The 24,899-nt window shown below is 39.7% G+C and overlaps 1 protein-coding gene across 1 annotated transcript in view; it reads right to left on the bottom strand.

The window, feature by feature from the left end:
* LOC134540831 (uncharacterized) overlaps positions 1-24,899 on the bottom strand; it is a 61,983-nt gene that overhangs the window by 21,937 nt on the left and 15,147 nt on the right. The window contains exon 2 of the mRNA XM_063383798.1: positions 2,464-2,666. Coding sequence (XP_063239868.1) covers positions 2,464-2,666 — 203 coding nt within the window. The remainder of the gene's footprint in view (positions 1-2,463; positions 2,667-24,899) is intronic.

Below are 24,899 nucleotides of genomic sequence, written 5' to 3'. Positions count from 1 at the left end.
GTCCTCACTTAGCGTAACGAATTCTTTGAACCTTTAGCTATCCGGTAGTTGAAATTAAATTTTGGATGGAGATGACAGATATGTAGCTGCAACACCAAACTGTATCCCCAGATTTTTTTATCATTTGTTTTTTTTACTGCCTCACACTATTGAAGCAATTTAAAAGATGTATTCGCTTAAAATAAAATCCACAAAAAAATTGCGATTGAGTATTTCAGTGCTCGTCAGAGTCGTAAATCTAATCTCGGTAACGAACGAACTCACATGTTCACACGTTGCGAACACACTTAGCCTATAATACGAAAATCGAACACGAAATTTAACGGAGAATTTTTTCAAAATGATTTCAAACGTTATTAATATATACCAACTCTGTTTTCAAACTGAATTTATCGATGCCTGAGCAGCTACATGGAGACTGTCGAATCATTTACATTTGCCACTCGAAATATTCAGCTGTATAAATAAACGGCTTAGATAAATGCGAAATAGACTCGTGGAAAAAAAAAATTACCTCCGCTTTGGACCCGATTTTCGACAAGGAAATTTATGAATACGCTGCCCAAATTGCTCAAATTCATTTAATACTTAATTTTTAAAGTTTCCCTTTGTCTTTGTGAACATTGGTTCGCGCCATTAGCCACAGATGGCAGCACCGTGGTTACACATTTGTTATAATGATCATTATTTATGAATTCATAATTATTGTTAAATTATAAATACCTAATAAAATAATCCAATGTGACTCAATTACATAAAATTACAGGTGAAAAATTAGAACACTCGAGATACGAACCTAATACCTAACGTTCGCCAGTCTTATGCGCTATCCACAACTCTATGCAACCAATTACATTCAGGGCATTTTAGTAAGTTTATCTAAGCTAGTTGTAAACCATGCTTCTACAAATGACAATGCATTCTGTCGAATGTTCAAGGGAGAAGGGATAAAAGGTCACGATCACATGTAAAACTATTACGTACGCTGTTGGAAATTATATAAAAATTGGACTATCTTATTGGCTATAAAATATAGCATTTTTTTTTATCTTATTGTTGTACTTTTCAGAAGATTATTGTAAACAAATTCTTTTAATTAAGAAATTTAAATTTTTGATTTCTATTTTATCAAGTGAGGGCTTCAGAAGATTTTAAACCTACTCTTTATACCTCAATTTCTTTAAATATCAGTATGATGTCAGCATGATATCATTTATCCTTACATCATTTCTTAGTCACAACAGATATCAGTGGTATGTAAAAATTACGTACAAATTCACTACCTAGCTATGACTTACCAGTGATATAAGACCTCGGCTGGGCAATGCACAGTATACACAAATAAAAAATTTTACGTGGTCAATTTAACTTCACTTACTGCTACTACAGCATGTCTTTGACGCAAACTCACAAGATATAATCCGTCCAAAAAAGAGTCCAACACGCACATGATACAGTCGAGTATATACAATGCATTAGTGTGTATATGCATATACATGTACACAGGCCGCTGCGCGTCGCCAGTCTGGCGCAACACGTCACTAGCATGTCGGCGACGCGAACCCAAAAGTTTTGCCCCTATCAAAAATCGCTGAACGCGGCTAAATAAGTTTTCACTTTAATACAAATTCGATATTTACAAAACCCTGAAAAGTCTAGGTGTTTTATCTAATTGGAAACCAGATTCATCCTTCTAAAATTATATCCTTGAAACATCATGTTTCTCGACAAAACACATGCATATTCGTTTCGTTCGGAAATGTAGGCTATTAATACTACATAATAAACAATGACTGAAATATAAGTTTCTGAAATGCATTAAAATAAATTCTTATTATACATTATATACAATCAGTTACACATAGGTACATTAATACGCTATTTAAAATGACGATAAAAAAGATTAATTTAAGAGACATGACAGTTTATAAAGCTATCCTCTGGCCTAACTGTGTAAAGTATGAGTCGTATATTGTGCGCACGGTGCGCATGTTGCATATGATGTGCATGGTTCGTATGCTGTTAATTGTGCTTGTCACGTAATGTGCACATGGATCACATGATGTGCATTGCGCATATGATGCGCATTGTGCGCATAATGCGCATAATGCGCGTAATTCGCATGGTGCTCATGATGCGCATGATGCGCATGGTGCGCATGGTGCGCATGATGCGCATGGTACGCATGGTGCGCATGGTGCGCATGGTGCGCATGATGCGCATGGTGCGAATGATGCGCATGGTGCGAATGATGCGCATGGTGCGAATGATGCGCATGGTGCGAATGATGCGCATGGTGCACATGATGCGCACGGTGAACATGATGCGCACGGTGCACATAATTCGCATCGTGCACACAGTGAGCATGGTGCGCATGATGCGCATGGTGCACATCATGCGCATCGTGCACACAGTGCGGACGGGCACATCGCGCGCGGGACCGAGAGCCGACGGAACGCTCACCTGGACGGGCACGGTGCGCCGCACCTTCTTGCAGCTGCCGGTGTAGTAGACGCGCCGCACCAGCGCCCACACGAACTTGATGCAGCGCGTGAACAGCTTGCCGAAGTCGGCCAGCAGGATGAGGAACAGCGGGATGCCGAAGATGGCGTACACGATGGTGATGGCGCGGCCCGTGTTGGTGGACGGCGCGATGTGTCCATACCCTGTCGGCAGAACGCGCGCTGTTGAGAGACAGGAATAGGAAAATACGCCATCTTGGTTTCAACATTAGTTTTAGAATTACCCACATGGATACTACGTAAGGTAGAAAACACACTCTGTAAACACTCGTCGCTGTTGAGATAGAGGAATAGAAAAATTACGCCATCTTGGTTTGAACATTTTTTTAAAGGATTACCCACATGAATACTATACATGAGGCAGAACGTGCGCTGTAAACACTTGTCGCTGTTGAGAGACAGGAATGAAAAACAATACGCCATCTTGGTTTCAACATTTTTTTAAACTTTCCCCACATGGATACTATGCGAAGCCACTTTCTGTCCATCTGCTGTCATGCTTGCAGGACATCCACAGAACTGGATCAAGTGAAGTGTTGGCAATGTGGAAACAATTTTTAATTGACTGTTTTTTTGGAAGTGACTGTGTTTAACGACGGAAATACTAATTCATACATAAAAACAATCACCAAGAATGGTCAAACAAAGATCACCGCAACGTTATGAGCGTTTCAACTTGGCGATGTTGTGGTAGAATGTGACACCTACCACATCACAGCATGCCTTCTCCCGACGACTTCTAGCTCTGATTTTGACCATAACATTTTTTTTAATAGTTAAATATTCGACAGTTGGCTTTGTTAAGACATGGCACGTTAATTTATAGAGTGCCAATAGTGACTGGGTGCTTCAAATTCATAGTTTCCCATCCCAAGACTGCGCTCCAACTTAATCGCGAGCAGACTGTCCAATGGCTGCAAGTGTTCTGCGCATGCGCTGAGTATAAAAAAAAGATTGGTCAACGAAGGCATGCCGTAATGTGTATACCCTTGTTTACTCTATGGTAGCATGTTTATATCTGACTTGTAAAATATTGCGTTTTTCATTAGTTACTTTAACGAGAGTAAATATCTACTTGAAAAGAATATTTTTTAATATTTTTCTCAACAATTTTATTTCAAGAACGTGGGAAGAAATAGCGTAGTTGAATTACGTTGTTAGCTGTCGCGAAAATACGGTGTTAAGCAAGTGCCTCCCATTTCAGGTGAAGATTTTATATTTACAGTAATTTCAGACAAAATTATAAACTTTTTCAATTGTTTAACTTTCCACAAAATGAAAAATATATAGAGTGCATACTATTTGCATAATTAGCTGCCAAAGTTAAATTTTTAACGATTTTGGGTTGTACAAATAAGGAGAATTTAATTTATCGCAGAACTGAAACTTTTTGGTTTAACTGCAATGCCAATGGCTACTTCAAGAAAAGGCTCGAATTTCTTTCAGAAGATATTATTTAATTTTACCTGGCATTTAAAAATTCTCAAATTTGATACGATTTTGACAGCCAAGAAACATGAAATGAGTTCTTGTCATGGAAATGTAAATCATATCATGAAGTAGCCAGTGGCATTTCAGTTAAACCTAAAAAGTTTGATTTCTGCAATAAATTTAATATTCCTTATTTGTACAACCCAAAAACGTTAAAAATGTAACTTTGGCAGCTAATTATGCAAAACGTATGCGCTGTATATATTTTTCATTTCGTGAAAGTTAAACAATTGAAAAAGTCTACAAGTTTATCTGTAATTATTGTAAATATAAAATCGGGACTTGAAATGAGAGGCACCCCCTTAATCTGTCTCGAGGCATCGTATGGTGTTGCGTTGTGTCGCGTCTTGTCTGATCCTGTGTGCGCCCAGCCTAAACAACAGTTGCGACGTTTCGGACACTGAGATATTTTCGGTTCGTCTGTCTGTCGCTGTGGCGTCCAAGGTCATTTCTTGTCCTTATTCACTGTCCTTGCAGGTATTATCTCCCCTGGTCTGTGGTAATTTTTGGCGTGACGTCTAATAAATCGATGAACGCCGGCTGCACGCACGAAAGAGTGTCCCGTTACGCACATTGTTCCGTTACGCCGTGTCCCGTTACGCTCATTTTTCCGTTACGCTGTGACCCGTTACGCTCATTGTACGCTTGCGCCGCACCGACAGAAGTGAAAACTTAAAACTTTGTTTATAAATGTGTAATATGAAATAATTTCTACGTCAAATGTACGTAAGAAAATGTATCTGATTACTAGTATAATTTCAAGTATTTATTCTTTTATTATTAAAATTGAAATGATTCAATTTTATTCATAAAAATATGCAATCATTTCATCAATGTTTTGTTATGACGTTGTCACGTTAAACTATCGTCCGTAAACCGACTTTACAGACAACCAATTTTACTTTTAATATATCCTTCCACGGAATATGTTTCTTAATTTTTGGACATCTGTTGTTTTCGGCTTGTTTTTCTGTATGTTTTAACATCCATTATTGAGGTTTCCTATGGCATACAGCGTAACCAAAATTGGCGCTTGTCCTAAAATTCACTTTAAAACGAAAACTTTTTTCTTAAAACGAAAAGTTTTTTAAAAATAATATTGAATATAATAATAGTAGGTGTATTTGGTTCATATGAGGACAGGGGAGGGGGGAGGGGGATTCGGGGATTCGAGGCGGCCATCTTGGATGACGTCACTTCCAGGGGCCATCTTGGATGACGTCACTTCCGGCGGCCATCTTGGATTACTTCACTTCCGGCGGCCATCTTAGATTGCGTCACTTCCGGCGGCCATCTTAGATTGAGTCCCTTCCTGCGACCATCTTGGATTACGTCACTTCCGGCGACCATCTTGGATTACATCAAGTCCGGTGGCCATTTTGTTTTCTACAACATTCCTCTATTTTGAGTTTCGTCCGCCATCTTAAAAATCTTTATTTATTATCCGATTTTAATGAAAACAAATTTAAATTTTAAAAAATTAAATAATCAAAATTTTAAAATAAAATTAAAAAAATATTATTTAATAAAATTTTAATTATAAACCTACGTATCGAACACCCCACTCCTCTAAATTACAAGTACATCATCTAGCACCCCCACCCCTCTGTTACAATGGCATCGTCATCGAACACCCCACTCATTCATGTTACAATTTTTCGTTACATCCACCATCTTGGAAAATCATAATTATTAACTTAGAAAATCAGGGAAAAAAATATATACCATCGTTGTCTGCTGGAGGGACCATCTTATTTAGTGGAGACTGCCATCTTGATTTCATCTGATGGATGTCGTCATCGGCTGTAGGTTTATAAAGTATGTTAGTGTATGTAAGGTCGAGTTACAATTCTCTACCAACATTGTTATGAACCTTATAGACCAAAATCCACAGAATCCAAAAAATCCACAAAATCCACAGTCATTTTGTTGTTGTAACCGACAGTTTTTTCTTAAAGTCTTATCACTTATAGGTTTTAACTGAAATATATGTTATCAATACTATCGTTGTGGATGCGTTAGTTAAAGTAATGATAATTTAAAAAAACATTTATTACTCCATCTTAGCTGGCCAAAAAATTTTCAGAGTCCTAACTCACAAGTAATAATCTCTTCTCATGTTTGCGTACACGTGTTTTAAAGCTGCATGGAAGCAGATATTTTTAATGTCTGCGTTCAATTTCACTTTTATAAACAAGTTCATGTTTGCGTACTCGTGTTTTAAAGCTGCACGGAAGCAGATATTTTTAATGTCTGCGTTCAATTTCACTTTTATAAACAAGTTCATGTTTGCGTACTCGTGTTTTAAAAGCTGCATGGAAGCAGATATTTTAATGTTTGTGTATAATTACATTTCACCATTCTGTAAGACATTTATAAGTATCAGTACCTCGTGGGATATAGGTTCTATATTAAAAATAATAAACAATATTTAGGTAAAATTGTATTTATTAAATTAAGAACATATTTTACACAACAAAAATGGAGCAAAAACAAAAACTACACATAAAAAAACTGAAACTTTACAACAAAAATGGAAACTATAAATCAAAAACATAAACTGTACAGCAAAAACAGAAAAACTATACAACAAATGGAAACAACTACCAAACTGCCAAACTATTTAAATCAAAAACTATTTACAGAAAAAAAATTATTCGCCGCCTCCAACATATCCGTGGGGTACTGTGTGGATACCATCTTCGCAGATCAGCCGTTTGTCGTCCTCCCACGTTATGGCCAGCTTATTGCTGTACTCAGTATAGAGTATGTGCTGATGGGAGCGAATTGCTCTAACGCCTGCCCTCATTGTGCGGTGGTCTTGCAGGGCTTCCAGGTAGTCATCGAATGTTATGTGGTTTTTGACCACACATCGCTGGATGCCCTTGGCCTTTTTCTCGCTCTTACCACCACACCTGTAGGCGTAGAGTTTGGCCCGTAGGCTTACAAACTCCTCCATCACTTCTCCCCCACATTCATCTTTGAATTTACCGACAACTTTCTTGTTGATGGGGGAGAAGCATGGGTGGTCGGAAGGGTAGCAGCTGGTGTCGAATTTAGCCATCAGTGTAGGGTCGGCTTTGAGGTCTGAGTAAAAGTCTGTTGTCTGGATCTCATACACAAAACTGTCTGTATCCATATACATCAGGTGAATATTGTCATGGTAACGGGGTTTCATGGTATTGTAGTGGAAGTCGTACATGAGAGTCTTTGAAAGATCTAGTACGGCCAGTCCGGCATAGATCGGCTTGTCGAAAATGATGGTCTCGTGATTAAGGTGGACTAGAGACAAATTCGGTTCGTACATTGTACGGTCCTTGAAGGACGGACGACACACCAACTTCTTGAACCTCTTCTCAGAGCACACCAACTCCATTTTGAGCCTCCGCCTTTTATTTTCCATCAGTTTACCAAATGTCGAGTTCACAGCGAGCTTAAAGAACTCCTTCTCGAACTCGTTGGCTGCTGCTTTCCGCTTGTTGGTATTCAGCCGAATATAGGGCTCCAACCATGCCGACTGCTCAAACTGCAGGACTCGATGTATCTTAGTCACTCTCAGCCCATGAGATACCGCTTGCTGGAGGTTTTTGTAGTGGACAATGTAGTGCTCTTTATTTTCAAGTGTTGTCATCAACTTTGATTGATTTGAGCCGGGCGGACACTGATTTATGGGGAGAAATGGCAGGTCTTTATGACTTTCATGGACCTCGGGAGGGTACTCCACATCACACTCAATAATGTAGCCTGTAGGAGAATCATCTGGGACAGACACGACATCAATTGATGTGTCTGCCCATTGGAAATGCCGAATTGGAAGCGGCAGAGACATCGCCCACCCGTACAAATTATTTGCATCAATGTACTCCAGGAATGTGGATGGCTTGGATGCATCATATGTCTCAGGTATGTAGGAGTTATTGGCTACGCAATGACGTTTAATGCTTTGCGCTACTCCCCCCCTAATACCAGCCTCCACAAACATGTACATATCATAATCGGTAAGAAGCTCTAGCTGTACGCCTGTGGTTCGAAGCATCGCATCGAAAGCGAACCCTGGACAAGAAACATAGTGAGACGGATCTAGGCTGTATGTCTCCAAACATATGGAACGGAAATTCTCGAATACATCCGCCAAAATCAGGACATCTGTCTTTAGATACAAGTCAGCGTACTCCCCCAAAGTAGCACACTGAAACTTGTCCCAGACTTTCACTGCATGAGCGTACTCCATCTCTGAAATCATGGAATCAGTCAGACTATTGTAGAAATCATCGATGGATGGAAGACGAGTATCATATAGTCGAGCAAAAGAATCCACAAAATCATACGGGAAGACACCCTTGCGGGTAACCAACTCCAACTCATCAGGCGCGAAAAACTCAGTAGTACTTATAAACTTGTCTGCAGGCAAGAACTCAGCGAGCGAAGCAAGACCCCGACTCATAAAACGGAACGTATCGACAAACTGAATGCTGAACTTATCATGTAACTTCTTGGAAAAAGTTATCAGCTTCTCCTCTGAATTCGGAATGATGAAGATGTCTTTACTATCATACCCCAACTTCCTGATAATGAAGTTCTGATCGTATGCCAGGTTGTGGAAGAACACAATCAACTTTTTCGGTCTGCGCCTGAGAAGGTTGCAGTCATTACATGCAGGCCCAATAAATTCGCCGGTGAAGTGATTGTGGTCACGAACTTTCTTTACAGTTCCTCCGAACTTTCCTCCACAGTAGCAACAACACCTTGCTTGCAGAAAAGCAGTGTTTTGTGCATGTGTGAGCGGAGTCATAGGAACAGACGTAGAAAATATTTTCTGTACGTCATGTCCAATCTCCACAATGCGGGATATGAACTTATCCTCTGCGTCACAACCGCGATACAATTCAGGCTCTGATGGAAGTGCTGAAGTGAGGTGTGCAGGAATGATGGTATTATCAGCTTTCACGTAAATACAGTAGCTGTATGCTTTATGCTTTTGGTACTGCAGCGTGTATGACTCATCAGTATTCGGGTGACATGTATGGATTTTCTCTAGAATAGCTTCAAAGTCGCAATATACCACGATGGGCATCTTATCACTGTGATGGAAGTTTTTGAACTTCAGAACAGGTGGCTGGCCGTTTTGATCGGGCGATGGCATCTCCATCCTAACAGCAGCATGCTGTTTGCAGAGCTCACGGTGTTTTTCCAAACACTGAAGACCAGTGAGCCCGCTAACCCTACCCCGATCATCGTAATGCTTGAAGCATCTTTTACAAACATGAATAGCATCATGATGTGTAGTGATTTGGGACCGAACCAGAGCAGAAAAATTAGTGATGTAGGTGAAATGGGATGAATCGTCATTGACCAAGAGCAGAAGATCGAAATGATGTTCTTTTTCTTCAGGAGCGACTCGTGCAGGAACAACATTCAGATTCTCGTCGATACTGTAGATGTTGATGGAGACTCCGGGGTTCTGTTTTTCAAACAGTGGTATTTGCTTGATTGGAGTAGGGAAGTCAGTGTTGTTGAAGTTGAACTTCCCCTCCAAGTCATGGTAGCGCTGGTTGACACGTTCAGGATGCTCACCTTCCACGTACTTCACAAGAATCGACCACTTAAAGCACATGTGGTCTTCGAGGTTTTGCGGATTTATCACTGCGTATTTGTCTTTGATGGAAGTAGGTAATTCGATGTAGGAGCTGGCACGGAGTGGATCGAGCTTGTTGATTCTCAACTGTAGTCGCTTAACGGCCGACAAAGTCCATCCGGACCCCTTACCCATGTAGTCTTCCTCCTCCTTGCAGATCTTAGAGATGGACTCGGTAACTGCCTCCTCCACCTCATGAACTGCGTAGAGGGGGACATTCATGGTTTTGAAGGCCCTCTTGTCTTCACAGGCATCTACGGGTTTTTTGTAGGCGCACTCGAGCACGATATTGAATTTGAGAGGTCCGTTCTCTTCAATCTCCTCCACAAGTTGGTTGATTATTTTGTTCTTGATGGAGTCCAGGTACGTACAAATATCCTTGGCAGAACTTGACGTATTTTCTGCCACGTACGTCTTCAAGTTACCCTTGAAACCCACTTCGGCGGTGATGAAGCCGTGGGTATTGGCCAAACCAGTCCCGGTCACCACCTTTGTTCGGCTGGTCGAAGGCTTGGGCGTAACTGCAGGCTTAACTGCTACCATCCTCTGCTTCTTTGTTGGAGGCGGAGCAGGCCCCTTGCATACCTTGATGTGGGCTTTTAACTTATCAGCCCTGGCGAACTCCTTAGCACAGTTGTCGCAGGTATGTGATATGCGGTTTGGGTTAAGACCGCAAGCCGACTTCTCATGGCGTCTTGCAAAATCAGCACGGGCGAAGGCCTTGTAGCAGAAGCTACACCGCATGCCTGATGTCGTAGCGACAGCTCCAGCACATGATGCAAGGTGCTGCTGCATCTTATCGCTGCGTGCGACCATCTTTCCACATAGGTGGCACTGTTGGTGGTCACGATGCTGGTTCTCAGCACACTGACGCTCGTGCCGGTAGCGGTTGTGGCCTGCCGTGAATGTAGCAGAGCAGAAACGGCATTTCTGAACGGTAGACGCCATCATCACGACACTCGGTAGACTGGTCTCAACGTACGGAACACACAACGGTAGCTCGACGCACGGAGAACTATAACAAAAGAATTAAGAATACAATGTAGCTAGATGTTAACACGAAAAAGTTGCAAACATAACCTCAAAACTCTATCCCTCAAGCTTATTAACCTAAACTGATAGCAATGTAACTAAATAAAAAAGTTACAAACATAACCTTAAAGCTCTAGCACTCAAGCTTACTAACCTAAACTACTAGTAATGTTACTAAATAAAAAAAGTTGCAAACATAACCTCAAAGCTATTCCTTCATGTACAATCCTAAAAATGGTAGAATATTTAAAGTACCTACTCATAAAAGTTAAAGCTGAAAAAGTATTCAATGTTAACTCAAAATGATTGATTACATAACATTAAAAACTACACTAATGCACAACTCAAAAATGCTAGAATATTTAAAGTACTGTTAAAAGTTTAAGCTAAACAATTCCTGGTTACCCATACATAAGTGTACAGAGAAAAAACTAGCTATCAGATAACCTACGAAAAAGCTGAGAAACATAAAAATATTAACGAAACATGTAGCATACCTCAGAAAACGATGAAGTGGAGCTGCAGAAGATGATGTATCGGTGGCGGTAGGAATCGTGGTAGCAGCGAAACTCACACACGAACTAGCTCACTCAAACTCCAAGAACACACTGAAGCTCCGACAGTTAATCCTGGCCTTTTATAGCCTCGGACCTGCCTGTTCTTGGAAAAACATTAGGAACAGAGTATTTCTGTTGTATCCGCCAATAGGAATGTAGTACATGGAAGTACCATTGTCTTCGGAAAAACCCAGCATGACTCATGTGCATGTCGTAGCAGGTCTGTGAGTGGTGGTGGTAGAAATGTAACCTGACAGCCAAACATGGGAAACCACACTCGGGTAAAACTACGAATGACCTAGGTGATTAGAGATTAGGGCGCGAGGCACTGCCTGCATCGTGACTCATCACTCAGGAATGTCATCTCACAGTGTCCAGGGGACCCAAACAATAGACTTGACCGTGCATGTCACAACTGGTACATTAGTCCGCGACTTTGTGGCGCCATGAGGCGCTCATGAATGTCTGAGCCTGCCACCAACTGCTCGTCAAAGTGTCATCACGAAGCACTCGAGCTGCAGTCATGACGCGCATGCTACAACAGGCCCGTTAGTCACCGACTTCGTGGCGCCAATCTGACACTCGGGTAGACAGGTAGCTAAATGGTAATACTAGTAATGCAAGGAAATAAAAAAAATCGGGTATGTTTAATACATTTATTAAAAGTAAGAACACATTACAAAACTAAAACATTAACAATTTATTCTACATTTATTATGACCAACATTCGTTTATAAATTTTTAGCATTTCATTGCGAACAATCAGTTGAACATCCACAGAATGACACATTTTGCTGATGTTCCAGGAACAAACCCTTTTCACAAACATTTAAGGAGACTTACCTTAAGCTTTCTTTTCATTGGTCAAATAAAACATCTCCCTCTCTTCCCCTTTTACAATGATGCTGCTTCACCATTACGCTAAAATTCTGTAAGACCAAAAAAAAATATACTTCCCTTAAACCTTACGGTAGAAATTTCATCCTAGGATGCTGTTACTGCATCTAGAAATTAAAAATTATATTATCTCATACAGGTTTTATTTACATGTTAGGCTTAACCATCCTACCACACACACACACACACACATGCGTGCGCATGCGTGCACTGAGATGAAATACATACTTGCCCAAATAATGTACTTTTATTTACAAAGGCAACATATTAAAACACATAATATTTAAATTTTGTGTAGATTGGATGGTACCAGAAAACATACTACAAAACGAGCGGACAACACTTGATTCTTTACTATGATTGGGCTGACGGATTGCCTCTGGAATGCCCTTGTTACCTTCAACGACTCAGAATTAATACTTTTATCCATCAAAAAACAGCAACAGTTTAACTAAGCAAACATACACCCCACACCCCTCAAAAAATTGTTATTACACAAGGCATTATTTACATGGTAGGAGACCGCACATACGAAGTGCGAAGCTTCAGGTTAGAAATATTGATTAAAATAACTACTAAAGATGCTAATTTGTTTATGAAAAAATTGCACATGAAATACAGACACTTGCTTATTTACACACACATACATACATACATACATACATACATACATACATACATACACCCTGCATGGCTTCAGAAGTAAGTACGATATTTTGAAAACCACTCAAGACTTACATCTGTTTATGAAAAGGAGCTAAATATTAAAAAAAATTCAAAGTTAATTTTAGAGATGAAATATCATGTGCAAGTCCTTGCATGCGAGAAGATTTTATTACGCAATTATCTTCATTTTCCCCAAACCATAGGTCTGATGTCTGGATACCACACAAATCCCACACCTAACATATGCAATACGAGATGACTGCACGCCAGTCCAAGCCCCTGCGCTTAGAGACGAATCTGCACTAGAAGCGTTAGCAAGCATTGCAATTATCTCGCTTCACTAATGCAGATTCACCTCTGACTAGGTAGACCTCCTGAAACAGTAAACATAGGACGGTGAAACACATTAAAATAATGCATTTCAAAATAATTGAATAATATAAAACACTGCATATTTCACGAAAATCACCACGCAATTGACAGCCCTTTCAGTCACAATTCTGCGAATGCTATCACAGAATGCTAGATTTAGAAAGAAAGGATCATTCATTCCTTCATTATGGAACAAAGTAATACATCACATGAAGAGAAACAAAAAAGGCACACACTTCGTTCTTAGACTCGTGCCGCCTCCTTGACAGAGAGAAAAGATTGTACACATAAAATAGTATATATTTCATTTCCAGCGATGAAGCTGTACTAATATCACATTGACAAGCTTAGATGATCTAGGGAGAGATAAAGTAAATATATTAACAAAAAAAGTCGACTAAAATTCATTTACAAACAAAATACTTAACATTCCTTCGATTACATATTTTTCTCAATTTAATAAATGAGAGAACACAAACATTTGCTTAAATCACTATTTATCAATTTTAAACTCTCTTGTACATCAGGAAAAAATATATTGTATCATTCATTATTAGTTGTAATGTAAAAAATGCAAAACAGTTTCTTTGTGGGATGTGGAATTCTCACTCACGATCGAAAAAAGAGGGGCTTCGCTGTAACTCAAGGGGAGGGGGGGAAACCATCTTGAAAGTTGAAGTTTCTCATATATTTGGATGTATAGTAATCAAGTAAGTAATAACATTTGGTGGTATAATATCCGTCTGATTAAAGTTTATTTGCTAACATGAATTCACAAATTAAACGAATCTCTGAGTACATTTGCTTATCTTTTTTAAAAAAAAATGCACAGATTGATTGTTTTATCATGAATAACCAGGAGCACACTAAAAAAACAAACGAAATTCTCGCCAATAATAACCAACAGCATACAAACAATAAAAAAAAACCATGTGTCAGTAATAACATGCAGCATGCGGAGAAAATCACCAAAATATTGTCAAGAATAACCATCAGTACATGTAGAATACCAATAAAGTCTTGACATGAAAAAGGCTGAAGTGCACGGAGAAAATCATCAAATTCTCGTCAGGTAAAAAAAGCAGAAGCACATGAAAAAAAACCAACAATATTATAACACAGTAATGTTGAAGCACACGTAGAAATCTATCGAAATTTCATGTGAAAAAATAGGAGCACTCAGAGAAAACTATCAGGGAGAAGATTAAAAACTCATAAATTATCAATTTTTTTAAAAAAGTTCAATTTAAATCCTGCTAGAACTCTCATGTTGCTTAAGCAAAGAGTTCACAAGCCGAATTGTGCCAGAACTCTCATGTTGCTTAAGCAAATAGTTCACAAGTTGACTTGTGCTAGAACTCTTTGCTTAAGCAACATGAGAGTTCTAGCAGGATTTAAATTGAACTTTTTTAAAAAAATTGATAATTTATGAGTTTTTAATCTTCTCCCTGATAGTTTTCTCTGAGTGCTCCTATTTTTTCACATGAAATTTCGATAGATTTCTACGTGTGCTTCAACATTACTGTGTTATATTATTGTTGGTTTTTTTTCATGTGCTTCTGCTTTTTTTACCTGACGAGAATTTGATGATTTTCTCCGTGCACTTCAGCCTTTTTCATGTCAAGACTTTATTGGTATTCTACATGTACTGATGGTTATTCTTGACAATATTTTGGTGATTTTCTCCACATGCTGCATGTTATTACTGACACATGGTTTTTTTTTATTGTTTGTGTGCTGTTGGTTATTATTGGCGAGAATTTCGTTTGTTTTTATAGTGTGCTCCTGGTTATTCATGATAAAACAATCAATCTGTGCATTTTTTTTTAAAAAGATAAGCAAATGTACTCAGAGATTCGTTTAATTTGTGAATTCATGTTAGCAAATAAACTTTAATCAGACGGATATTATACCACCAAATGTTATTACTTACTTGATTACTATACATCCAAATATATGAGAAACTTCAACTTTCAAGATGGTATCCCCCCCTCCCCTTGAGTTACAGCGAAGCCCCTCTTTTTTCGATCGTGAGTGAGAATTCCACATCCCACAAAGAAACTGTTTTGCATTTTTTACATTACAACTAATAATGAATGATACAATATATTTTTTCCTGATGTACAAGAGAGTTTAAAATTGATAAATAGTGATTTAAGCAAATGTTTGTGTTCTCTCATTTATTAAATTGAGAAAAATATGTAATCGAAGGAATGTTAAGTATTTTGTTTGTAAATGAATTTTAGTCGACTTTTTTTGTTAATATATTTACTTTATCTCTCCCTAGATCATCTAAGCTTGTCAATGTGATATTAGTACAGCTTCATCGCTGGAAATGAAATATATACTATTTTATGTGTACAATCTTTTCTCTCTGTCAAGGAGGCGGCACGAGTCTAAGAACGAAGTGTGTGCCTTTTTTGTTTCTCTTCATGTGATGTATTACTTTGTTCCATAATGAAGGAATGAATGATCCTTTCTTTCTAAATCTAGCATTCTGTGATAGCATTCGCAGAATTGTGACTGAAAGGGCTGTCAATTGCGTGGTGATTTTCGTGAAATATGCAGTGTTTTATATTATTCAATTATTTTGAAATGCATTATTTTAATGTGTTTCACCGTCCTATGTTTACTGTTTCAGGAGGTCTACCTAGTCAGAGGTGAATCTGCATTAGTGAAGCGAGATAATTGCAATGCTTGCTAACGCTTCTAGTGCAGATTCGTCTCTAAGCGCAGGGGCTTGGACTGGCGTGCAGTCATCTCGTATTGCATATGTTAGGTGTGGGATTTGTGTGGTATCCAGACATCAGACCTATGGTTTGGGGAAAATGAAGATAATTGCGTAATAAAATCTTCTCGCATGCAAGGACTTGCACATGATATTTCATCTCTAAAATTAACTTTGAATTTTTTTTAATATTTAGCTCCTTTTCATAAACAGATGTAAGTCTTGAGTGGTTTTCAAAATATCGTACTTACTTCTGAAGCCATGCAGGGTGTATGTATGTATGTATGTATGTATGTATGTATGTATGTATGTGTGTGTAAATAAGCAAGTGTCTGTATTTCATGTGCAATTTTTTCATAAACAAATTAGCATCTTTAGTAGTTATTTTAATCAATATTTCTAACCTGAAGCTTCGCACTTCGTATGTGCGGTCTCCTACCATGTAAATAATGCCTTGTGTAATAACAATTTTTTGAGGGGTGTGGGGTGTATGTTTGCTTAGTTAAACTGTTGCTGTTTTTTGATGGATAAAAGTATTAATTCTGAGTCGTTGAAGGTAACAAGGGCATTCCAGAGGCAATCCGTCAGCCCAATCATAGTAAAGAATCAAGTGTTGTCCGCTCGTTTTGTAGTATGTTTTCTGGTACCATCCAATCTACACAAAATTTAAATATTATGTGTTTTAATATGTTGCCTTTGTAAATAAAAGTACATTATTTGGGCAAGTATGTATTTCATCTCAGTGCACGCATGCGCACGCATGTGTGTGTGTGTGTGTGTGGTAGGATGGTTAAGCCTAACATGTAAATAAAACCTGTATGAGATAATATAACTTTTAATTTCTAGATGCAGTAACAGCATCCTAGGATGAAATTTCTACCGTAAGGTTTAAGGGAAGTATATTTTTTTTTGGTCTTACAGAATTTTAGCGTAATGGTGAAGCAGCATCATTGTAAAAGGGGAAGAGAGGGAGATGTTTTATTTGACCAATGAAAAGAAAGCTTAAGGTAAGTCTCCTTAAATGTTTGTGAAAAGGGTTTGTTCCTGGAACATCAGCAAAATGTGTCATTCTGTGGATGTTCAACTGATTGTTCGCAATGAAATGCTAAAAATTTATAAACGAATGTTGGTCATAATAAATGTAGAATAAATTGTTAATGTTTTAGTTTTGTAATGTGTTCTTACTTTTAATAAATGTATTAAACATACCCGATTTTTTTTATTTCCTTGCATTACTAGTATTACCATTTAGCTACCTGTCTACCCGAGTGTCAGATTGGCGCCACGAAGTCGGTGACTAACGGGCCTGTTGTAGCATGCGCGTCATGACTGCAGCTCGAGTGCTTCGTGATGACACTTTGACGAGCAGTTGGTGGCAGGCTCAGACATTCATGAGCGCCTCATGGCGCCACAAAGTCGCGGACTAATGTACCAGTTGTGACATGCACGGTCAAGTCTATTGTTTGGGTCCCCTGGACACTGTGAGATGACATTCCTGAGTGATGAGTCACGATGCAGGCAGTGCCTCGCGCCCTAATCTCTAATCACCTAGGTCATTCGTAGTTTTACCCGAGTGTGGTTTCCCATGTTTGGCTGTCAGGTTACATTTCTACCACCACCACTCACAGACCTGCTACGACATGCACATGAGTCATGCTGGGTTTTTCCGAAGACAATGGTACTTCCATGTACTACATTCCTATTGGCGGATACAACAGAAATACTCTGTTCCTAATGTTTTTCCAAGAACAGGCAGGTCCGAGGCTATAAAAGGCCAGGATTAACTGTCGGAGCTTCAGTGTGTTCTTGGAGTTTGAGTGAGCTAGTTCGTGTGTGAGTTTCGCTGCTACCACGATTCCTACCGCCACCGATACATCATCTTCTGCAGCTCCACTTCATCGTTTTCTGAGGTATGCTACATGTTTCGTTAATATTTTTATGTTTCTCAGCTTTTTCGTAGGTTATCTGATAGCTAGTTTTTTCTCTGTACACTTATGTATGGGTAACCAGGAATTGTTTAGCTTAAACTTTTAACAGTACTTTAAATATTCTAGCATTTTTGAGTTGTGCATTAGTGTAGTTTTGAGGTTATGTAATCAATCATTTTGAGTTAACATTGAATACTTTTTCAGCTTTAACTTTTATGAGTAGGTACTTTAAATATTCTACCATTTTTAGGATTGTACATGAAGGAATAGCTTTGAGGTTATGTTTGCAACTTTTTTTATTTAGTAACATTACTAGTAGTTTAGGTTAGTAAGCTTGAGTGCTAGAGCTTTAAGGTTATGTTTGTAACTTTTTTATTTAGTTACATTGCTATCAGTTTAGGTTAATAAGCTTGAGGGATAGAGTTTTGAGGTTATGTTTGCAACTTTTTCGTGTTAACATCTAGCTACATTGTATTCTTAATTCTTTTGTTATAGTTCTCCGTGCGTCGAGCTACCGTTGTGTGTTCCGTACGTTGAGACCAGTCTACCGAGTGTCGTGATGATGGCGTCTACCGTTCAGAAATGCCGTTTCTGCTCTGCTACATTCACGGCAGGCCACAACCGCTACCGGCACGAGCGTCAGTGTGCTGAGAACCAGCATCGTGACCACCAACAGTGCCACCTATGTGGAAAGATGGTCGCACGCAGCGATAAGATGCAGCAGCACCTTGCATCATGTGCTGGAGCTGTCGCTACGACATCAGGCATGCGGTGTAGCTTCTGCTACAAGGCCTTCGCCCGTGCTGATTTTGCAAGACGCCATGAGAAGTCGGCTTGCGGTCTTAACCCAAACCGCATATCACATACCTGCGACAACTGTGCTAAGGAGTTCGCCAGGGCTGATAAGTTAAAAGCCCACATCAAGGTATGCAAGGGGCCTGCTCCGCCTCCAACAAAGAAGCAGAGGATGGTAGCAGTTAAGCCTGCAGTTACGCCCAAGCCTTCGACCAGCCGAACAAAGGTGGTGACCGGGACTGGTTTGGCCAATACCCACGGCTTCATCACCGCCGAAGTGGGTTTCAAGGGTAACTTGAAGACGTACGTGGCAGAAAATACGTCAAGTTCTGCCAAGGATATTTGTACGTACCTGGACTCCATCAAGAACAAAATAATCAACCAACTTGTGGAGGAGATTGAAGAGAACGGACCTCTCAAATTCAATATCGTGCTCGAGTGCGCCTACAAAAAACCCGTAGATGCCTGTGAAGACAAGAGGGCCTTCAAAACCATGAATGTCCCCCTCTACGCAGTTCATGAGGTGGAGGAGGCAGTTACCGAGTCCATCTCTAAGATCTGCAAGGAGGAGGAAGACTACATGGGTAAGGGGTCCGGATGGACTTTGTCGGCCGTTAAGCGACTACAGTTGAGAATCAACAAGCTCGATCCACTCCGTGCCAGCTCCTACATCGAATTACCTACTTCCATCAAAGACAAATACGCAGTGATAAATCCGCAAAACCTCGAAGACCACATGTGCTTTAAGTGGTCGATTCTTGTGAAGTACGTGGAAGGTGAGCATCCTGAACGTGTCAACCAGCGCTACCATGACTTGGAGGGGAAGTTCAACTTCAACAACACTGACTTCCCTACTCCAATCAAGCAAATACCACTGTTTGAAAAACAGAACCCCGGAGTCTCCATCAACATCTACAGTATCGACGAGAATCTGAATGTTGTTCCTGCACGAGTCGCTCCTGAAGAAAAAGAACATCATTTCGATCTTCTGCTCTTGGTCAATGACGATTCATCCCATTTCACCTACATCACTAATTTTTCTGCTCTGGTTCGGTCCCAAATCACTACACATCATGATGCTATTCATGTTTGTAAAAGATGCTTCAAGCATTACGATGATCGGGGTAGGGTTAGCGGGCTCACTGGTCTTCAGTGTTTGGAAAAACACCGTGAGCTCTGCAAACAGCATGCTGCTGTTAGGATGGAGATGCCATCGCCCGATCAAAACGGCCAGCCACCTGTTCTGAAGTTCAAAAACTTCCATCACAGTGATAAGATGCCCATCGTGGTATATTGCGACTTTGAAGCTATTCTAGAGAAAATCCATACATGTCACCCGAATACTGATGAGTCATACACGCTGCAGTACCAAAAGCATAAAGCATACAGCTACTGTATTTACGTGAAAGCTGATAATACCATCATTCCTGCACACCTCACTTCAGCACTTCCATCAGAGCCTGAATTGTATCGCGGTTGTGACGCAGAGGATAAGTTCATATCCCGCATTGTGGAGATTGGACATGACGTACAGAAAATATTTTCTACGTCTGTTCCTATGACTCCGCTCACACATGCACAAAACACTGCTTTTCTGCAAGCAAGGTGTTGTTGCTACTGTGGAGGAAAGTTCGGAGGAACTGTAAAGAAAGTTCGTGACCACAATCACTTCACCGGCGAATTTATTGGGCCTGCATGTAATGACTGCAACCTTCTCAGGCGCAGACCGAAAAAGTTGATTGTGTTCTTCCACAACCTGGCATACGATCAGAACTTCATTATCAGGAAGTTGGGGTATGATAGTAAAGACATCTTCATCATTCCGAATTCAGAGGAGAAGCTGATAACTTTTTCCAAGAAGTTACATGATAAGTTCAGCATTCAGTTTGTCGATACGTTCCGTTTTATGAGTCGGGGTCTTGCTTCGCTCGCTGAGTTCTTGCCTGCAGACAAGTTTATAAGTACTACTGAGTTTTTCGCGCCTGATGAGTTGGAGTTGGTTACCCGCAAGGGTGTCTTCCCGTATGATTTTGTGGATTCTTTTGCTCGACTATATGATACTCGTCTTCCATCCATCGATGATTTCTACAATAGTCTGACTGATTCCATGATTTCAGAGATGGAGTACGCTCATGCAGTGAAAGTCTGGGACAAGTTTCAGTGTGCTACTTTGGGGGAGTACGCTGACTTGTATCTAAAGACAGATGTCCTGATTTTGGCGGATGTATTCGAGAATTTCCGTTCCATATGTTTGGAGACATACAGCCTAGATCCGTCCACTATGTTTCTTGTCCAGGGTTCGCTTTCGATGCGATGCTTCGAACCACAGGCGTACAGCTAGAGCTTCTTACCGATTATGATATGTACATGTTTGTGGAGGCTGGTATTAGGGGGGGAGTAGCGCAAAGCATTAAACGTCATTGCGTAGCCAATAACTCCTACATACCTGAGACATATGATGCATCCAAGCCATCCACATTCCTGGAGTACATTGATGCAAATAATTTGTACGGGTGGGCGATGTCTCTGCCGCTTCCAATTCGGCATTTCCAATGGGCAGACACATCAATTGATGTCGTGTCTGTCCCAGATGATTCTCCTACAGGCTACATTATTGAGTGTGATGTGGAGTACCCTCCCGAGGTCCATGAAAGTCATAAAGACCTGCCATTTCTCCCCATAAATCAGTGTCCGCCCGGCTCAAATCAATCAAAGTTGATGACAACACTTGAAAATAAAGAGCACTACATTGTCCACTACAAAAACCTCCAGCAAGCGGTATCTCATGGGCTGAGAGTGACTAAGATACATCGAGTCCTGCAGTTTGAGCAGTCGGCATGGTTGGAGCCCTATATTCGGCTGAATACCAACAAGCGGAAAGCAGCAGCCAACGAGTTCGAGAAGGAGTTCTTTAAGCTCGCTGTGAACTCGACATTTGGTAAACTGATGGAAAATAAAAGGCGGAGGCTCAAAATGGAGTTGGTGTGCTCTGAGAAGAGGTTCAAGAAGTTGGTGTGTCGTCCGTCCTTCAAGGACCGTACAATGTACGAACCGAATTTGTCTCTAGTCCACCTTAATCACGAGACCATCATTTTCGACAAGCCGATCTATGCCGGACTGGCCGTACTAGATCTTTCAAAGACTCTCATGTACGACTTCCACTACAATACCATGAAACCCCGTTACCATGACAATATTCACCTGATGTATATGGATACAGACAGTTTTGTGTATGAGATCCAGACAACAGACTTTTACTCAGACCTCAAAGCCGACCCTACACTGATGGCTAAATTCGACACCAGCTGCTACCCTTCCGACCACCCATGCTTCTCCCCCATCAACAAGAAAGTTGTCGGTAAATTCAAAGATGAATGTGGGGGAGAAGTGATGGAGGAGTTTGTAAGCCTACGGGCCAAACTCTACGCCTACAGGTGTGGTGGTAAGAGCGAGAAAAAGGCCAAGGGCATCCAGCGATGTGTGGTCAAAAACCACATAACATTCGATGACTACCTGGAAGCCCTGCAAGACCACCGCACAATGAGGGCAGGCGTTAGAGCAATTCGCTCCCATCAGCACATACTCTATACTGAGTACAGCAATAAGCTGGCCATAACGTGGGAGGACGACAAACGGCTGATCTGCGAAGATGGTATCCACACAGTACCCCACGGATATGTTGGAGGCGGCGAATAATTTTTTTTCTGTAAATAGTTTTTGATTTAAATAGTTTGGCAGTTTGGTAGTTGTTTCCATTTGTTGTATAGTTTTTCTGTTTTTGCTGTACAGTTTATGTTTTTGATTTATAGTTTCCATTTTTGTTGTAAAGTTTCAGTTTTTTTATGTGTAGTTTTTGTTTTTGCTCCATTTTTGTTGTGTAAAATATGTTCTTAATTTAATAAATACAATTTTACCTAAATATTGTTTATTATTTTTAATATAGAACCTATATCCCACGAGGTACTGATACTTATAAATGTCTTACAGAATGGTGAAATGTAATTATACACAAACATTAAAATATCTGCTTCCATGCAGCTTTTAAAACACGAGTACGCAAACATGAACTTGTTTATAAAAGTGAAATTGAACGCAGACATTAAAAATATCTGCTTCCGTGCAGCTTTAAAACACGAGTACGCAAACATGAACTTGTTTATAAAAGTGAAATTGAACGCAGACATTAAAAATATCTGCTTCCATGCAGCTTTAAAACACGTGTACGCAAACATGAGAAGAGATTATTACTTGTGAGTTAGGACTCTGAAAATTTTTTGGCCAGCTAAGATGGAGTAATAAATGTTTTTTTAAATTATCATTACTTTAACTAACGCATCCACAACGATAGTATTGATAACATATATTTCAGTTAAAACCTATAAGTGATAAGACTTTAAGAAAAAACTGTCGGTTACAACAACAAAATGACTGTGGATTTTGTGGATTTTTTGGATTCTGTGGATTTTGGTCTATAAGGTTCATAACAATGTTGGTAGAGAATTGTAACTCGACCTTACATACACTAACATACTTTATAAACCTACAGCCGATGACGACATCCATCAGATGAAATCAAGATGGCAGTCTCCACTAAATAAGATGGTCCCTCCAGCAGACAACGATGGTATATATTTTTTTCCCTGATTTTCTAAGTTAATAATTATGATTTTCCAAGATGGTGGATGTAACGAAAAATTGTAACATGAATGAGTGGGGTGTTCGATGACGATGCCATTGTAACAGAGGGGTGGGGGTGCTAGATGATGTACTTGTAATTTAGAGGAGTGGGGTGTTCGATACGTAGGTTTATAATTAAAATTTTATTAAATAATATTTTTTTAATTTTATTTTAAAATTTTGATTATTTAATTTTTTAAAATTTAAATTTGTTTTCATTAAAATCGGATAATAAATAAAGATTTTTAAGATGGCGGACGAAACTCAAAATAGAGGAATGTTGTAGAAAACAAAATGGCCACCGGACTTGATGTAATCCAAGATGGTCGCCGGAAGTGACGTAATCCAAGATGGTCGCAGGAAGGGACTCAATCTAAGATGGCCGCCGGAAGTGACGCAATCTAAGATGGCCGCCGGAAGTGAAGTAATCCAAGATGGCCGCCGGAAGTGACGTCATCCAAGATGGCCCCTGGAAGTGACGTCATCCAAGATGGCCGCCTCGAATCCCCGAATCCCCCTCCCCCCTCCCCTGTCCTCATATGAACCAAATACACCTACTAATAATAATAAGTTGAAGTGTGAGTGAAATTCACTCGCGACAGAAGAGAATTTTCTTGTTCAATATATAATTAGGTATAGGAAACACTATTCTCTTTGGCTGAGGTTGCTGATAAAAAATTATATGGGAAGCCTTCTTTTCACAGACGAGAGAGCCACACCCGAAGTTCCCTGAAGTTCATGCTCGCTTTTTTTTTCCGTTCTATCTCATTGTATAAACCGGTGTGGCATTAAATATTGCGGTCGATCAGGATAGGTTAGCTACATTATAAATACTTTAAAACATTGTGGATGGTTGGTTATATTAGGTAAGTATAGCTACATTAAAAATATTGTAAAATCATTTTATGGTAGCTTAGCAAATAAAATTTTAATATGTAGCTATCCAGGGCTAGGAAACCGTTTACATGATTTCACAGTATCATTAATGTAGCTATCCTAACCAAATCAACCGTCTACAATGTTTTAAAGTATTTATAATGTAGCTAACCTAACCTAATTGACCATTAGTTATCATGAGTTACAATGAAAAAAAAAAAGATACACGATCAGACGTTTGGTTCTCACGTCTGTGAAAAGTAGGCTTCCCAAAATATATATGCAAGTATGCGAGCGCTAAATTATGCTGTTGATAAAGTGCGCAATTATGCAAGTATGCAAGTATACAAGTGTGCAAGCATGCTGCGTCACTTCTATCTCTCTCCCGCCGTCTCCTCCTCTACCGGTTCCCCCACCACGTAACTATTTCTCTCATGCGATCGGAATTTTCGTAACGCTAGAAAATTGTAGTCTCATCAACAAAGAAGTTTCACTTAAAAAAAAAACGTTTGTACACAGGTGATTTCAGACACGAAATGGTGAAACAGACACGAAATATTCAACTACTGAGCTGAACATAATGCGGCCAAAAGTACGGAGAATATTGGATTATTAACATTGTAGTAATATGACGTTTACTGCTAAGGCACGGCAGTTTCGCTGTCACGAAGATTTATTTGGCTAGCGAAATTTGGCTAGTGCGGGCCAAGGGTCCCGGGTTCG

This window comes from Bacillus rossius, chromosome 17, assembly GCF_032445375.1.
Source record: "Bacillus rossius redtenbacheri isolate Brsri chromosome 17, Brsri_v3, whole genome shotgun sequence".
Lineage (NCBI taxonomy): Eukaryota > Metazoa > Arthropoda > Insecta > Phasmatodea > Bacillidae > Bacillus > Bacillus rossius.
This window is presented reverse-complemented; position numbering and strand designations above follow the sequence as displayed.